Source organism: Danio rerio, chromosome 14 (genome assembly GCF_049306965.1).
Source record: "Danio rerio strain Tuebingen ecotype United States chromosome 14, GRCz12tu, whole genome shotgun sequence".
Taxonomy (NCBI): domain Eukaryota; kingdom Metazoa; phylum Chordata; class Actinopteri; order Cypriniformes; family Danionidae; genus Danio; species Danio rerio.
In genome coordinates, this window is record NC_133189.1 from 1480359 (window position 1) to 1498645 (window position 18287).

An 18287-nucleotide genomic window follows, 5' to 3' on the forward strand; every position below is an offset into this window, starting at 1 on the left:
AAGAGTAAGTGCTAAGGAAACAATTGACGCAAATAAAATGCCAGGTACACTGTATCATATAGATCATTAAGGACAGCTGACAAAGTGGAATAAGTACTCCTACATAATGTATATATATATAATTAGATGTAAGATAATATCTGCAACACATCCAACAGAGCTGTTTGCTTTAACTGTACCACTGAGTAAACCATATACCACAGTGTGTCAAAAAACACCTACACTGCACTTTGCATGCTTGTCATTGCACATCAAGACATGGCCTGGTCATGCAAAACTAATCATTTACACTATTGATAATAAAAAAACACTATACAAAAAACAGCGAGTCCAGATTCAGGATTGTGCCTGCATGCATGGAAACAGAATTTAGGGGAATGATTTCAGTGACGTCCTTTTCTTATAGATAGGTAGGTTTTTCCAGGCATCAATATTAGCGTGTGGGCTTTGAGGTAGGATGTCTTGCTTTTTTTTGCTCATCATAAGGCTCCACTGTCAAAAACACCACATATGTTTCCACTGGGGTGATTAACGTCAAGTTATCCAGGGATCTGTTGATAATAATTAATGCATTAATGTTCATTTGTTTAAAGAAATCATGTATTGTTTGGCTTTGATTTTTCGGATAAAATAAGTTTAATTAAAAACAGAATAAAAACCTACATATGTTGTTTTATTTTGATCAATAAAACAAAAAAAAAAAAATAATAATAAAGAAAATAATAAATAAATAAAACACAACAACCTTACATAGTTTGCTTGATTTTTTTCATTAAAATGAAATATTAAATAAATAATTAGAAAATAAAAATAATAAATGAATTAAATAACAAAATGTTACATATATTGTTTGGCATTGATCTTTAAAATAAATAAATACAAATATTAAATAAATAAAACAAAATAAAATAAAATCTTAAATGTATTGTTTGATTGTGATCATTAAAATAAAATAATAAACAAATAAATAAACATTAAATAAATAAAACAATAAATTATATTAAAATAAAATAATACAATACAATAAAATAAAATCTTGCATATATTGTTTGATTTTGATCATTAAAATAAAATAACAAATAAATAATAAATAAATAAAATAAAACAAAACAAAATCTTGCATATATTGTTTGATTTTGATCTTTAAAATGAAATAAAATAAAAAATAATTAATAAATTAATAAAAATAATAAATATATAAAACAAAACAAAATAAAACCTTACATATATTTTTTGATTTTGATCAGTAAAATAAAAATAATAAATAAATATAAATAATAAATAAATAAAACAAAACAAAATCTTATATATATATATATATATATATATATATATATATATATATATATATATATATATATATATATATATATATAGTTTGACTTTGATCATTAAAATAATATAATAAATAAATAAAAATAATAAATAAATAAAACAAAACAAAATCTTACATGTATTGTTTGATTTTGATCATTAAAATAAAATTAAATAAAATCTTACAAATATTGTTTGATTTTGATCATTGAAATAAAATTAAATAAATAATAAATAAATGAATATAATAAATAAATTTAAAAAACACATTTTTTTTACATATATTGTTTAATTTTGCTCATTATAATAAAGTTAAATCAAATTAAATAAAAAACAAAACAAAAAAATAATAGAATAAATGGCAGTTTATGCAGTGGCGACCCCTGATAAAGCAGGGAAAATTAACTTAAATTAAATTAAATATATGGCAGTTCATTTTGCTGTGGAGAACCCTGATAGGGCCTAAGTCAAAAGAAATTGAGTGAGAAAATTAAAGTTTTATTATATCTGATTTAATTTCAGATGATCATCTCATAAAAGCATAGTAGGCCTACATAATATTATTCAAAATAATATAGAATATAACATAAATCTCATGTTATTTAATCAATTCAATTACAAATAATTTAGCCATCAACCGACTGGATGAAGTTCTGAACAAAAGGTTAAAAACCCGGGTTTGTTTTTGTCAGATTACAGCTTTACAACTGTAAAGCACGTATAGCTCATGCAAAGTGGGTCTCCTGTTCTTTTGATGTCAACATTGTGGTTAATAAAGGTCTTCTATTTTTAGTGCATGATGAAAAAAGTAGCTTGTTGCACAGAGTGTTGAGTCATATGCATCTCTGGAAAACTCTGTTTTCATGAGTAACCAGTAAAAACCCCTTTGGAGTCCCTATTATGCACTACTAGCTTTACTGTTACTTCCTGATGACCTTAACAAGCCCTGTCACTAATGAAAAACATATATATTAAATATAAAACTTTGATCTCCATACAAAATCTCCTATGGGTGCACATCAAAGGCTTGGACAAGATTAGTTTACATTGAAAACGTGCAAGAGAGAGTTCATCTGTCAATCTGTCAGTCTAGTGTATAGTCAAGTGTGTGACTGTGTGTTGAGTGTGTGCATAATCAGATTCAGTTGTGTATTGAGGTCGCTCGGTAAGTGCACGAGCGTATGTGGTTTAATGTGTGTTTGCGTTCGTTCAAATATGTATTTATAATATTTTAATGCTTGAATGATCAGATAAAATAAACCTAGGTCGTTTTTAGTTTTTTTTATTATTGTTAACGTCGTCAACGAAGTTAGATTAGCGCGCTAGCAGCGTGACTAGCCTATGATTCGGCGTTATTTCACTTCAGTCCGTTTTATTGTAACAAAAATATCATATATCATCATTGCGTAAATATTAATTTAACTGAAATGTGTTTCATGCGATTTTGAAGACTGATACACGAATTTTAACGTCGACAACGTTAACGTTAAATGATAAGGCCGCGCTTTCCTCCGTCATTGATTAAAGTAACGTTTGCTAGCTTAGTCATCGAATTTTTTTTTTAAAACTAACGTTAGCTGTGACCAAGTAACTAGGGACCTGCTTTTTATACTATTTACGACATTATTTTACATGTTAAGTTGTTTTTGTGTCAACATACAATAAGGTTGATAATTTTGTCTTTCTTACTATATTTGTGTCGTGTAAGCTGTTTTTTTCCTCAAGATAATGATGATGAGGACTTCTGGCTCCAGAGGGTCCAGCATGACCCACAGTCCCTGGACAAACAATTCTCCATCACCTCCACCTTTCTCAGACTTCACCGACATCAACAACAATAACAGACGTTCACCTGGACAACCATTGGTCCCCAACAACAAAATCAGTTAGGCATTGACATTCAGTTCATTCTTTTGTGTTTCTGGAAAACTGAGGTATATTTAAAGAATTTAGATGCAAAAATCTCTAAATGATGTCTAAAATTTTCCTCTAAAATAGCATTTTATCAGGCTCCTGTGAGTATTTTCCGTAATAACCACTTTTATGGCAAAGAATAAGTCCTTTTCCTGATCTTCAAAGTGAAATATCTCAACATAAACAAAGGACTGCTGTGAAAAATATTAATTTTCGGTGGGAATTTTAGACGGCCCTTTGAGGTTTTTGCATCAAAACTCTTCTTTTAGTTATTGGGGTAAAGTTGTTTTATATTCGCACATTCAGACTTTCTCCTTAATATTACATTTTTAGAAAAGTATTCTTTGCAAGCTCTAAATAGGGAAATCATATTAGCAGCTAAAGACTAAGAAAGTACAACTTTGTTTAAAGTCAAATAAACAGTGCTGATGTTGTTTTGAAGTCATACTTGCATGCTATTTCTGACCAAATATTCAAAGTAGCATGGTAAACAATATAGGCACATTGTCACTGAACAAATGTGTGCATATAAAACCAACTTTACCTCATTAATTTGGTTTTATATTCTCACATTTTGACTTTCACTTGCTTAGTTTAATTTCAGAAAATCATTCTTTGCAAACTCTAAATAGGGAAATCTTATTAGCAGACAAAGACTAAAAAGTACAACGTTGTTCACAGGTAAATAAATAGTGCTAATGTTGTTTTGAAGTCCTTCTTGCATGCTATTTCTGACCAAATATTCAAAGTTCCATGGTAAACAATATAAGGAGCTTGTCACAAGTTGTCACTGATCGAAAGTGGGAATATAAAACCAGCTTTACCTCATTATTTGGTTTTATATTCACACATTCGGACTTTCACCTGCTTGGTTCAATTTCAGAAAAGTATTCTTTGCCAATTCTAAATGGTAAACACATATTAGCAGAGAATGACTATCAAAGTACAACTTTGTTTAAAGTCAAATAAATAGTTCTAATGTTGTTTTAAAGTCATACTTGCATGCTTTTTCTGACCGAATTTTCAAAGTGGTATGGTAAACAATATATACCCCTTGTCACTGAACAAATGTGTGCATATAAACCAACTTTACCTCATTAATTTGGTTTTATATTCTCACATTCTGACTTTCACTTGCTTAGTTTAATTTCAGAAAATCATTCTTTGCAATTTTTTTAGATAGGAATTTAAGATGTATTCAAACACATCATAAACATCTTGTGAAACGGATCGATAGACAGGAAAAAGTGTGGCAGGCTTTAACATGTTTTTCTTGTAAACATTGCTCTTTTGCAGATTCAAAGCCGAAGATTCTTCCCCGTGAGTTGATTGACAGATATAAGCGTGGAGATACTCACCCGGTGTCAGCGTTGTACCAGCTCTCACAAGTTCTGCAGTTTCAGCTGGATCTGAAAGAAACCGTGACCACTGGTGAATGTTGGATTTTACCTTATCTCTGTTATTACACTGCAGGGCATGCATGCATTCATACTGCAAACAATGCTTTCTGTCTTGTCTCCAAATAACTATATTTTTTTAAATCAAGAAACATTTTCTAGACCAGCCTTGTTTTCAGAAATAATGCATCAAAATTAAGTGCGTTTATCCTTAAAACAAGCAACATAATCTGCAAATGGGGTAAGTAAAATTATTTAAAGCAAGTGCAAGATTATTTTGCTTACCCCATTGGCTCGTTTTAAGGAAAAACTCACTTAATTTTAAATCCGTTATTTCTGAAAACAAGACAACATTTTCTGCTTGTCTAGTTGTAGATATTTGCACTAGAAATAAGATAAAACTCTAAGAGAAGCATTTTTCTCTGTGTTTTGTGAGCAGCGGGGATTTCGGGCTTTTACTTTGCGTTCTGCGCTGTGATCGATGGAATCCAGTATAAGACCGGCATGGGGACCACAAAGAAAGAAGCCCGAGCCAAAGCATCAGAACTGGCCCTCAAAGAGCTCCTAGCCAGTCTAGAGAATGATGAGATTCCTTCAGATACTGATACCGGTAATGATCGAATGACGATTGAAATAAATGCAATATAGAGTGCAGCAACTCAGTTTTCAATGTCAGTTTTAAGCATAATGAATACTTCAGATCAGATTTTTGGTTTAACCCCTAAACTGACTGTTACCGGCACTGCTTTATTTTCCTCCATTGTCTGCTTGCAAATAATATCGTGTGACCTTCTGCTCGACTCTTTCCATAGAATCGATGCGAGCACTTAGTCAGCCCTTCCATTATTAATATAAAGAAGCAAACTTTGAAATTCAATGTGAAAGTTTACCCACTCTCTCCCATCGAAACAGCCCATAATGTGTGTCATTTTACTGAAACCGCGGTGAAGCTCTTTCCTGTTTGAGGGGGGTTTGCAGCTATTGTCTTTTGATGCAAAAATCAACAACAAAAAAAGTGATGTTCACACATTGAGCTGGCATTTAATCTTATCTTCTGCATCATTTTCGTTTGCGTAAATCTAACTGTATTACCTTATAAACACATTAAAAACTTTTAAAAGTTATGCATAGAGTTGAATGAATGTTAAATTAGAATTATTTTATATTTTCCCCCAATTTTATAGTTAAAATGTAATAGTTTTAATAACTCATTTTCTAATAGCTGATTTCTTTTCTCTTTGTCATGATGACAGCACATAATATTAGACTAGATATTCTTCAAGACACTAGGATTCAGCTTAAAGTGACATTTAAAGGCTTCACTAGGGTAATTAGGGTAAAGTTAGGGTAATTAGGCAAGTCATTGTATAACAGTGGTTTGTTCTGGAGACGATCCAACACTAATATTGCTGAAGGGGCTAATAATATTGAGCTTAAAATGTTTTTAAATAATTAAAAACTGTTTTTATTCTAGCCGAAACAAAACAAGTAAGACTTTCTCCAGAAGAAAAAATATTATAGGAAATACTGTGAAAAATTGCTGAATCTGTGCAACATCATTTGGGAAACGTTTAAATTTTAAAAATGTATATTTATTTAAGGGCTAACAATTCTAACTTCAACTCTATATGGTAATGTAATCGGACTACTTTTGGATTGCATTTGCATTACTTTTGTGCTAACCCTTATTTGATGTTTGGTGTCAATGAAAAAATATCAACACTGGATGAATAGAATCTATGAATTGTGAACAATTCAACTATTGAGTAAATAATATCTGAGTGCATAATAATCCAGATTACATATAATTTATTGCTCTCCAGATTTTTTAACAACGATATATAATAAAATTATATAATGAAATGATATATAAACAGTAATACAATATATAATATTGTATTATATATTACATTGTATTCTTATTATAGTTTAAATAGTGCTGGGTAAAGATTAATCACATCCCAAATAAAAGTTTGTTTTCACATAATATATATATATATATATATATATATATATATATATATATATATATGTATATATATATATATATATATGTATATATATATATATATGTATATATATATATGTATATATATATATATATATATATATATATATATATATATATATATATATATATATATATATATGTATATGTATATATATATGTATATATATATGTATATATATATATATGTATATATATATATATATGTATATATATATATGTATATATATATATATATATATATATATATATATATATATATATATATATATACGTATATATATATATATATGTATATATGTATGTATGTATGTATGTATGTATATATATATGTATGTATGTATGTATATATATTATATATGTGTGTGTATCAAATTTTTATCTTGGATGTGATTAATCCCTTAATGTTTGCCTAGCTAATATGATATAATATGATTTACTAGAATAGTTAGCGGTTCATTCCACTGTGGCGACCTCTGATAAATTAGGGACTAAGCCGAAGGATTATGAATAATATAAAATAGTATCTGTTACTACTCACTCTGGTCATATAATATCTGTGGTTCTTGCATAGATTTGGGGATTTGAACAAACAATATTAATTAGCTTGAATGCATATTTCCTAAGTGTAGCTCATGTATCGGTCATGTATATAAATAACACCTTGCAGCACCATCCTGAAAACTCAATTTTAATTAGCTAAATAATAAAATCACAAACACATTAAATCTGAATATTGCAAGACTTGAATGTAGAGGTCATAAATGTGCAAGAGCTGCTAATGTTTTCTTTAATTTGTGTGTTTTCTGTTTTCAGTGGGCCCTCCTCCTCTACCAGTAAGAGAGAAGGAATCAACAATCACGCAAATCCATTCTGGAAGAGCTGTGATTGGTAAATCATTTCTTAAAGTGTGGATGTATTTAAAGCATTACTCCACTTCTTTTTTTTTTTTTTGTTCAATCCGATTGAATGAATTATGCTATGCTAAGCTAAAAGTGCCAGACCAGGAGATCGGCTGAATGGATTCAAACATGGTAAAACTAATCTATGTAATTCTAGGAAAGCTGTAAAATGAGTCTTATTTCCAAAAAAGTGGGGTGTTAATTTAATTTTTGTTAACAGGAAAATGATCAAAAATCTCTTTAGTAATTTTTAAGTGAGACACTAATGTTCTAATCTGATTCAATGAACTATGCTAAGCTAAAACAAGCTAAAAGTGCAAGATCCTGAGATCAGCCGAATGGTTTAAACATGGTAATACTCGCCTATTTAATTCTAGTAGAGCTGTAAATGAGTCTATTTCCAAAATAAAGTGGAGTGTTTATGTAATATTTGATAATGGGAAAACTATTAAAACTCTAGTATTTTTGAGGGAGATGCTAATGGTCTAATCTGATTCAATGAACTATGCTAAACTAAGCTGAAAGTGCCACTCCTGGAGATTGGCTGAATGGATTCAAACATAGTAAAACTCAACTCTTTAACTCTAGAGAAGCAGTAAAATGATCTTATTTCTAAAATAATGTTGAAGTGATCATTTAATATTTGATAACAGTAAGATGATCAAATCTCTTTAGTAATTTTTGACCGAGATGCTAATGGTCTAATCTGATTCAATGAATTATGCTAAGCTGAGATAAAAGTGCTAGACCAGAAGATCGGCTCATTGGGTTCAAACATGGTAAAACTCATATATTTAACTCTAGGGGAGTTGCAAAATAAACTTATTTCTAAAATAAAGTTGGAGTGTTCATTTAATAATTGATAATAAGAAAATCATCAAATCTCTCTAGTAACTTTTAAGCGAGATGCTAATGGTCTAATCCGATTCAATGAACTATGCTAAGCTAAACAACAAGTGTCACTCCTGGAGATTGGCTTAATGGATGCAAACATGCTAAAACTCTTTTTTTTTCCTCTAGGAAAGCTATAAAATTAGTGTATTTCCAGAAAATGTGGAGTGTTCATTTAATACTCAATAATAGTAAAATGTATAATAGTAAAATGATAATAGTAAAAAATAAAAAAAGTAAAATAAAAACATAATAGTAAAATGATCAAAAATTTCTTGAGTAATTTTTGAGTGAGATGCTAATGGTCTAATCTGATTCAATGAACTATGCTAAGCTAAGCTAAGCTAAAAGTGCCAGACCAGGGGCCTCATGTATCATTGCTGCGTACGCACAAAAACTTTGCGTACGCCAGGTTTCACGCTCAGAATCGCTTACGTTTGGATTTACTAACGATGAACTGAACGTGGGAATGTGCGCAGCTCCACGCCAGCTTTATGGCTGGCGTACGCACATATTTTTGTGCGTGTCTGTTTTATTTCCATTGGCGACTTCTAGAGGCACGCAAGTCTTCGTACATGAGGCCCCAGGAGATTGTCTGAATGAATTAAAACATGGAAAAACTCAACTTTTTCCTTTAGGAGAGCTGTAAAAATTATTGCATTTCAAGAAAAAGTGGAGTGTTCATGTAATATTTGATAAGATGAATATTATCAAGTCTCTTTAGGAATTTTTGAGTGAGATGCTAATGGTCTAATCCAGTTTATTAGCTATTACTAGGCTAAATGGATTTAACATGATAAAACTCCCCTATTTAACTTCTGGAGAGCTGTAAAAGAAGTCTGTTTACAAAATAATGATTATTTAATAGCCCATTTAAAAACTGCTTAAGTCAACGCTGAAATGTTTTAGCCATGATAATAACCTTTTCTATTAATGTGGAATTTGTAAATATCTGTGAACGTGACTAATAGTTTAATTGTGGTTGGGTTTTTTTACACAGAAAGGAAGAACCCTATAAAGGACCAGGTTCCCAGCGTGGTGAGGGAGATGTTTACAAAGCTAATGGACAATTACCCAGAATTCTCAGGCTGTGGCGGAACGTTGGCTGCATTTGTCATGCTCTCTCGTAAGTCAAAACGCAGCGGATGTCAGCCCACAATTTTTTAGTGTGGTATTTGTATTTCTACGTCATGTGATATTTAATATCTGAACAGATTCAGTCTGTCCTGCACAGAATCTGCATCATCAGATCTCGCAGAATGCGTCATCAAAATAATTATGGGTCATATATACCTCAAAAACCTCAAAGTCTTTTTGGGTAGATTTTTTAATGATGCTTAAAAATAGTATATGATTTGATTGACTGATTTTGATTTATTATAATTATGATAAATACACAAATACATGTATTACAAAAAATATATATATATTTTGGATGCAATTAATTGTGATTAATCTTTGCCCACCACAAGTATTTTTATATTTATTGTTTATTATTTTACTATTGTTCAAAAAGTAATAATGTTACTATAAATAACATTATGTTTGTAATGTGAACGGGATGCTGAAGAGGAAGTGCGGATCCAAATACAGGGATTATTTTGTAAGGTCCACCCAGTTGGCCCAATGTCGGTGTCCACTGGTGGATGAAGGTTCAACTGAATCGATTCACAGGTGTGAAAGCACCCTTATAGTCTTATAACTGTGTATACGTATTCATATTTTATAATATATATATATATATATATATATATATATATATATATATATATATATATATATATATATATATATATATAATATTTTATTAATTTAAAAACATTAAGTGATCACAACTCTTTAAAACAAAACATATTAGTGTATAATAAAAACAAAATCCAGTTGAAGACAAAATGACTAGCCCTAATGTGAAATTTTCAATAAATTGCTGTTTAAACAAAGAAAAAAAGTATTTTTCAACACATTTTTAAAAGTAATAATTCTAATAACTACTAAAATATATCTGTAAATTATTGTTATTTAATTTAATTTTTAAGTAAATCTAATAGGAAATACTGTGAATCATGTCCTTGCTTCATTAAACATCAATTTCAAATATATGACTGAGTTAAAATGTATTATTAATATAGTTTATTTGTTTTAAAATCATGTTGCAGTGGAAAAAAGAAACGCAGCTGATCTGTAGTCTGTTTGGTAAAGTTTATGAATTTAAGTTGGAATTTGACTTTGGTGTTGCTGTTGTTTGGAGCAATCAGTGCACTAAAAACACCACGCTGTACAGTTATTTCAGTGACAAGTGTATGAACTCCAAATTAAAATCCTGTCACAGAAATCCTCATTGGATGATCATAAATGAATGGAAGTGCGTTTTCTGAAGTTAAAAGAAGAGATGTGGGAACTTTGCATGGCCGGATGCTCAGAGACGGTGATGAATGAAAACACATGTCAGACAGGAGCACGACCGGAGAGAAAATGTATGGAATGAACTTGTCTTGTTTACTCTGAATGACTTCCCACACTAAAATAGTTTCTGTAAATGCTGTAGTAATTCCAGCAGGACATTATAGACATGCTTGACTTTAAAGAGACAGCTCAATACAATTATAATTTTCTTTGTTTAGTTTTTTTTTATTAAAAATGAAAAATTACACTAATCAAAAAAAGTTCAGAAAAGGTGACTTATTTTAAGACTTTTTATCTTTAGAACTATTAAAATCTAGCTGAATCTTGTCTTTCATAATTTAGATAATGCCATATTCATACATGTTTGAGAATAACAATAAACACATGCTTAAAAGTGCAAATCAATCGCCCGGTCATGTAAAACAAAACGAACATTCTGTGCAAGAAATTGTACATTATTTACAATATTATTATGATTATGATTATGGCAAAAATTTGAAAAATTAGAAATTTGCATTAACGAGCAGTTGGACAGGTGTACCTAATAAAGTGACAGTGTGTATATATATATATATATATATATATATATATATATATATATATATATATATATATATATATATACTGTATAAAGACATGCATATTGTTGAGAAAATGTTTATTTATAAGTATATATAAAATAGAATAAATATAAATAAGCGTATACACGTATGTAAAAACTTCAAATTCTGGATGATTAATTCTGATTAATTTTCATTTTTGGGGTAAACTGTCCCTTTAAAGCATTATAGAGATCTATGCTGTTCATTTTTCTTTCCAAATTATAACATTTGCATGCTATAGTGTAGGAAGCAGTGATGCATGTTTGTTGGTGTTTGTAATATATCATGTGGCCGTTTAATGATATAATGGCCTGAATAAATCTTCACTTTGAAACTCTGAAGCCATCAGATAACATTAGTCCTTAAAATGAACCAGACGAGGAAGCAATTAAATAACTTCCTTTTAAATCTTTCACCGTTTCTCATCTAAAATGACGTTATCCGAAGGTAAATCAAACATCAGAAAGTACAGGAAGTGTTGGAATAATGATCTTGGCTTAGGTAGCCTCTACAGGATGTTTAGATGTTGTATACAGATGTGCGATATTAAACAAGAGGAATGGCCACGGAAACTGTCAAAGCATATTTTTAGGAACATTTACAGTAAAAGGCAGTGAAATTGGAGATGTTCCCATATGGGAGTTAGATTTGGCTCAGTGTTAACACTTTGTTGGCAGTAAATGTGTCGTGAAGTTAAAACAACTCAGAGTTCAAGGCCAGAAACTATAGCATTGTTCAGAGTTAGCGCTTGTTTGTTTTGATCATTTCAGGGCTCATTCTGGCAGCTAGAAAACAGCACATCTGCTAAATTCATTATTATTTTAGTTCATTGATATAAGATTGTTATCTGATGAACTGAATAGAGTTTAAGTCATTCATAGAAGGGATTTAGCTCGAAATATCTTGAACGTCTGTTTGTTTTTGTAAGTATTACACGGCTGTCATGACATTCCAAGCTATGTTACTGTATTTCCAGATAACTGATTAAACTAATAGCACAGGCTCCTTTAAGTACCATAAATCATCTTGATCATTAGCAAATATCTGCAGAATCACTCACACACACTTTATACTTTTATTTCAGGGGCGTCAAACACATTTTTAGTGTAGTGGAATTAAAAAACGACAAACAATGTTTTCCTTCCTCTTAAGGATGGAGCTTCAACATGCTGAAACTAGAAGATTTTCTCAACACATTTCTAATCATAATAGTTTTAAAAACTCATTTCTAATAACTGATTTATTTTATCTTGGACATGAAAACGGTAAATAAAATTTTACTAGATATTCTTCAAGACACTTCTATACAGCTTAAAGTGACATTTAAAGGCTTCACTAGGTTATTTAGGTTAACTAGGCAGGTTAGGGTAATTAGACGAGTTATTGTATGATGATGGTTTGTTCTGTAGACTACTGGGAAAAAAATAGCTTAAAAGGGGCTAATAATGTTGACCTAAAAATAGTTCATAAAAAATTAAAAACTGCTTTTATTCTAGCCGAAATAAAACAAAAGACTTTCTCCAGAAGAAAAAATATTATCAGACATACTGTGAAAATTTCCTTGCTCTATTAAATATTATTTGGGAAATATTTTAAAAAGAAGAAAAAAATCGAAGGGGGGCGAATAATTCTGACTTCAACTGTATATTTTCACTTTAATTTAGTTGTCTGGCATATATTCCATGTATTTTAATTGGTGTAACCAATTGCTTCCTAGATAGTCATTATATTTAACCAATATTTGAAAAGAGCGCTTAATGTCCAGCAGAGCTTATCCACATTGAGTACATTTGCAAGTATGCCAGTAATCCGATTGTAATATGGTTAAGACAATACTTTAATTAAGAGTATTTTTGATTACCTTAATCTGACTAAATGTATAATCAAACTAAACAGAAATGGAATTAAGAGTTTGCTGATTTTAGTCGCATTATTGAAGTGCAGTACAGACATGTGAACACCGCAATCAAACTATTACCTTCATGTAGGGCTTTTTGCCCCATATTGCGACAGCATATTCCCTACACACACTGCTGTTTGACACTATTCTTTGCACCTACAGAGTCAGAAAAGGACCACAGACAAACAAATCAGAGTTTTTATTTCCCTCCTACAGCGTGCGGTATAAAATCAACACTCTTCCAGCAGTTCATACTCGCATCCATCTCCTTTTTCACGGGGGCATGAATACAATGTTCCTGAATGAAAGTGAAAGTTCCAAACTGCAGTTAAAGCCGACAAATTGAAAGTGAAGCACCTGAAATTACGCGATACTCCGGAGGAAATGTGGATAGCTCGGTGATGCAATGCTGGAATCGAACTATGTGCTGTAAGAAGTGAAACGGGTTTATCAAAGGAACATTCAAAAAGCAACTCATGTAAACGCTTGGTGTTCACAGATGAAATATTGTCATGATTTATACTGTCATAATAAAAAGTGTTGAATACTCTAGCTCATCCATCAACATCTGCACCAGTTATTGCTAAAAATAATACAGCTTTGGAGAATATAGAGTTTTTACTTCCTGAACTAATTAAATAAATATACTTTGGTGCATGACTCTCCCCACAAAATATGCAAGCACGTCTTGGATGGATGGATAATCTGTCTAAATCTGAGTTGCGGTTGTCAGTTTGTTGCCTTGTTTTATCCTAATCCAAACACGAAATGTCTTGTGTTTTTGGTCTGCAGCCACAGGATGCGAGGTTGTTGCTCTTGGCACAGGCAGTTCTAACACCAAAGCCAGTCCGGCACCCACAGGACGAATCCTGCACGATTCCCATGCAGTAGTAACAGCCCGGAGATCACTAATGAGGTAGTGGGGATTGAGTTTTTGCAGGTTTCCATCATTCTTGTTCTCTTTGATGGCCAGTTCAGAGAGATATGCTATTATCAATATTATCAAGTGAATTACAATTTGATCTTTGTTTATTTTGGATTTGCTCTATTGAGCGCGTACGGACTTGTTTGATATAAATGCCTTTTGCTTAAATTCTTTAAGTATTTGTGCTATGCTTCCTGAAAAACTGAATCTGAAACAGATTTTTGGAACGGATGAGGAAGACTAACTTCTTCGTAAAACATCTTGCATGTCAGCAAATTTAATTTAATGCAATTGTGTGCTCAAAATCCTAATAATAACTTTCATGTCAATACACATAAATTTAGCACTCCATTCTAAATCAAATCCAAAAATGGTCTAATGTATTAGTACTCTACAGAAAAGTTGCAGTGTTAGCATTTTTAAAATCGTACTTAAAAAAAAAAGCAATGTTTACTAAATTAATAAAAAAATGCCTTGAAACTTGAACTTCTGGCACATTTGAACAGGTCTGCCGGTCCAGGATGATTATAATGCACACCAGAATTCCTCAGCATTTCTGAGTTTTTGCAAAGAAGCATCGCCATATCATGCTTTCTAGCAGCACCATGCTTCAGTATCTTCAGAGTGTACTTTGGTTTGAATTCAGTGTCTAGGGCAATGGTCTCATACTCAATTCCTGGAGGGCCACAGCTCTGCACAGTTTAGCTCCAACTCACATCTGCTTAATAGTCTCTAGTAGTCTTGAACACCTTAATTAGTTGGATTGGCTGTGTTTAATTAGGGTTGGACCAAAACTGTAGAGTTGCGGCCCTTCAGGAACTGAATTTGACACTTATGATCTAGGGGCTGCAGACAGGTTGTTGAAATGAGTGTTTCAGCAAGAAAATGACCCCAAACACACCTGTAAGCGAGCTGCGTCTTTGTTCCAGATCAACAACGTGTGTCCAGCCCAGTGTCCAGATCTTAACCCAATGGAACACTTGTGTGTTGACTTCATAAATGCAGTTTCCGTGGCAAAACCAAGAAATGCAGATTGTGTTGTGCGGTAACTGTTCAAAGGTGTTATTAAACATTATTTAACATTAAAATATGCATTAAAAAAAGAGTTTTGTCACCTAAAATCTTTAGGAACAGAACAATAATGTAATGTAAACCAGCGATAGAAAAAAATGTAATAAAATACAAACTACAAAACTAAATTATTTTTTTTTTATGTTTGTTAAAATGACCTGCAGCATCTTGCTTCCAGACTAACAGGATTAGTGGCCAGCCCAGTGTCCTGACCCTAACCCAATAGAAAAAACGTGTGGATTGACATTAAAAATTTGGTTTCTGAGGCAAAACCAAGAAATGCTGATTAATTGGGTTGTGTGATACCTGTTCAAAGGTGCCAGAAGATGGTCAACTCCATTCCCAAGTTCATTAAAATAAGAGTTTGGTCACCTAAAGTCTTTAAAAATAGAAAATAAAATAAATGTAAATTAAATTGAGTCATTGGAAAAAATACAAACTACAAAATTTTAACTAAATATATTTTTTAAAAATGTTTTTCTCTAATTTATTCATGTTTATTCAAATTAATAGCAGCATCTTGCTTCTAGACCAACATGATTAGTGGCCAGCCCAGTGTCCTGAACCTAACCCAATAGAACACTTATGGGCTGACATCAAAAATGCTGTTTCTTAGGCAAAACCAAGAAATGCGGATTAATTGTGGTGTGCGCTAGCTGTTCAAAAATGTTATTAAACTGTTATTAAACATTAAATATGAATTAAAATAAGAGTTTTGTCTCTTAAAATATTTATGAACAGAAAGATAATACATTTAAATTCAAACCAGCAATTGAGAAAAATAAAATGAAATACAAACTACAAAACTAATTATTTTTTTTGTTCATGTTCATTAAAATGAACAGCAGCATCTTGGTTCCAGACCAACACAAGTAGTGGCCAGCCCAGTGCCCTGATCGTAACCCAATAGAACACTTGTGGGCTGACATAAAACATTTTGGTTTCTGAGGCAAAACCAAGAAATGCTGGTTAATTGGTGCCAGAAGCAGGTCAACTCCATGCAACAGCTTATTAAATCATTAGATTCATTAAAATTAGAGTTTAGTCACCGATAATCATTAGGAATGAAAATATAATACATATAAATTCAAACCAATTATTGCAAAAAAAAAAGTAAAACTACAACATTTCTATTAAATTGTATATATTTATCCTGAATTTACCTGTTTCTTAAAATTAAATTGAATATTTTCCCCAACATATTAATTTGAGTAAATGTAAATAAATGGCAATGAGCCATTAGTCAGTCAATGATTGATTTAAAGCACCAATGGATGGAACTTAAAATGTGATTGTATGTGCTGCAGGTTTCTCTACAGGAACTTGTTGCTGTTCTTCAGTAATAACAGCGCTCTAAAGGAGAAGTCGGTGTTTCAGCAGGACGAGACCACCAAACTGCTCAGCTTCAAAAATCACATCACTCTGCATCTGTACCTGAGCCAGCTGCCCAAAGGAGCATCACAGATCCCGTCTCAGCTGTAAACACACACTAACAGACACACTCAAAGCAGAAAAGCACACCTGACCTGCTTTCAAGAATTGTTTACCTCCAAAATAACTTCCATACTGATACATTTCCTGCTGTTTGTTTACCCTTATTTATTCAAGATGTTCATTACTTTCATACTTCAGTCGTAAAATAGAAAACGTACCACGATTTGCTTGATCTTTTCCAGATATGAACTTCTTAGCTACAAAAGTTTGCATCTCAGAGCTTGTGGTTAAAACTATGGACGTTTTTGTTTAGAAAATGAGCAAATGTTTGCAAGGTTTGGCTCTTATTCCTCGTCTTGGATCATTTATAGCTCTTTGAAACCACATTATAATTGCTATTTTAATGTGCCTCCAATCCACTGACCTCTATAGAAGTGCACTAGATGGAGAAAAATCCTGCATGTTTACATAAAAAAAACAGAAGAAACGCATGAATCTAGGGTGACAAGGGGGTGTTTAAATTATCAGTATTTTTTTTATTGAATTGATCCTTTAAACCTTTAAAGCCTGAAGTTAAAATAGACAGAAACTTCTTTGAAGATCTCATTTAACATTTAGACAAAAATAAATGCAACACGTTAATTAATAGATCCAAAAAATGGGTAAAATAGGGCATTAAATGCTGATATTTATACGACCAAGAAGAATTCTGATGCTTGAGATTTTTATAACACTACAATAGTGTACTTTCATTTTCCTTCGGCTTAGTCCCTTTATTTATCATGGGTTGCCACAGTGGAATGAACTGCCAACTATTCCAGCATATGTTGTATGACTTCCAGTTGCAACCCAGTACTGGGAAACACCCATACACACTCATTCACACACAATTCGACCAATTTATTTTATTCAATTCACCTATAGCACATGTGTTCAGACTGTGGGGGAAACCCACGCCAACATGTGGAGAACATGCAAACTCCACACAGAAATGCCAACTGACCCAGCCAGGACTCAAACCAGCAACCTTCTTGCTGTAAGGCGACAGTGCTAACACTGAGCCACCGTGTCGCCCATAACGGCGTACTTATACTACATGCATCAATATGTCTTAGGAAGATTAAATTCAATGCACAGTGTGATGAAGCTCTGTTGTTCAAGATATATCAAGCAATACAATGAAGACCGAGAGATGTTTTAAAGACTCTGGAAAAGCATTCACCACTGAAGAACAGAGAACGTGATGGTTTTGGAAATAAATATTATCATATATTCCACTCATGAATTTATGAATCAAATTTGATCTTGAATAATATGTACCTAACAAGAATCGGTAAACATTTAATCGCATAAAGACAAGAACGGTAACTTTAACTAGATCGTGCGCAACCGATTTAACAGCAAAGCTTTCTCAGTTTAACTGGTTGAGCTAAATTTTAATTATTTGGATTCCTCCTTGTGCATGCTCACAGAATGGCTTTTATTTAAAAGATATACAGGTGACACTTTATTTTATTGGTGCATTT

At 31.7% G+C, this 18287-nt stretch overlaps 1 protein-coding gene across 5 annotated transcripts in view; it reads left to right on the plus strand.

The window, feature by feature from the left end:
• The first annotated feature begins 2430 nt into the window (after window positions 1–2430).
• Window positions 2431–18287, plus strand: part of adad1 (adenosine deaminase domain containing 1 (testis-specific)) — a 60024-nt gene continuing 44167 nt past the window's right edge. For 3 of the 5 annotated variants that reach the window (XR_012389547.1, XM_073921493.1, XM_068213227.2), the window contains exons 1-8: window positions 2440–2479; window positions 3023–3199; window positions 4525–4659; window positions 5065–5235; window positions 7450–7524; window positions 9427–9552; window positions 14124–14247; window positions 16635–16805. Coding sequence is in view for 4 of the 5 variants with exons in the window: in XM_073921493.1 (XP_073777594.1) it covers window positions 3043–3199; window positions 4525–4659; window positions 5065–5235; window positions 7450–7524; window positions 9427–9552; window positions 14124–14247; window positions 16635–16805 (959 nt within the window). In the remaining variant the exon portion in view is untranslated. 5 annotated transcript variants of the gene reach the window in all.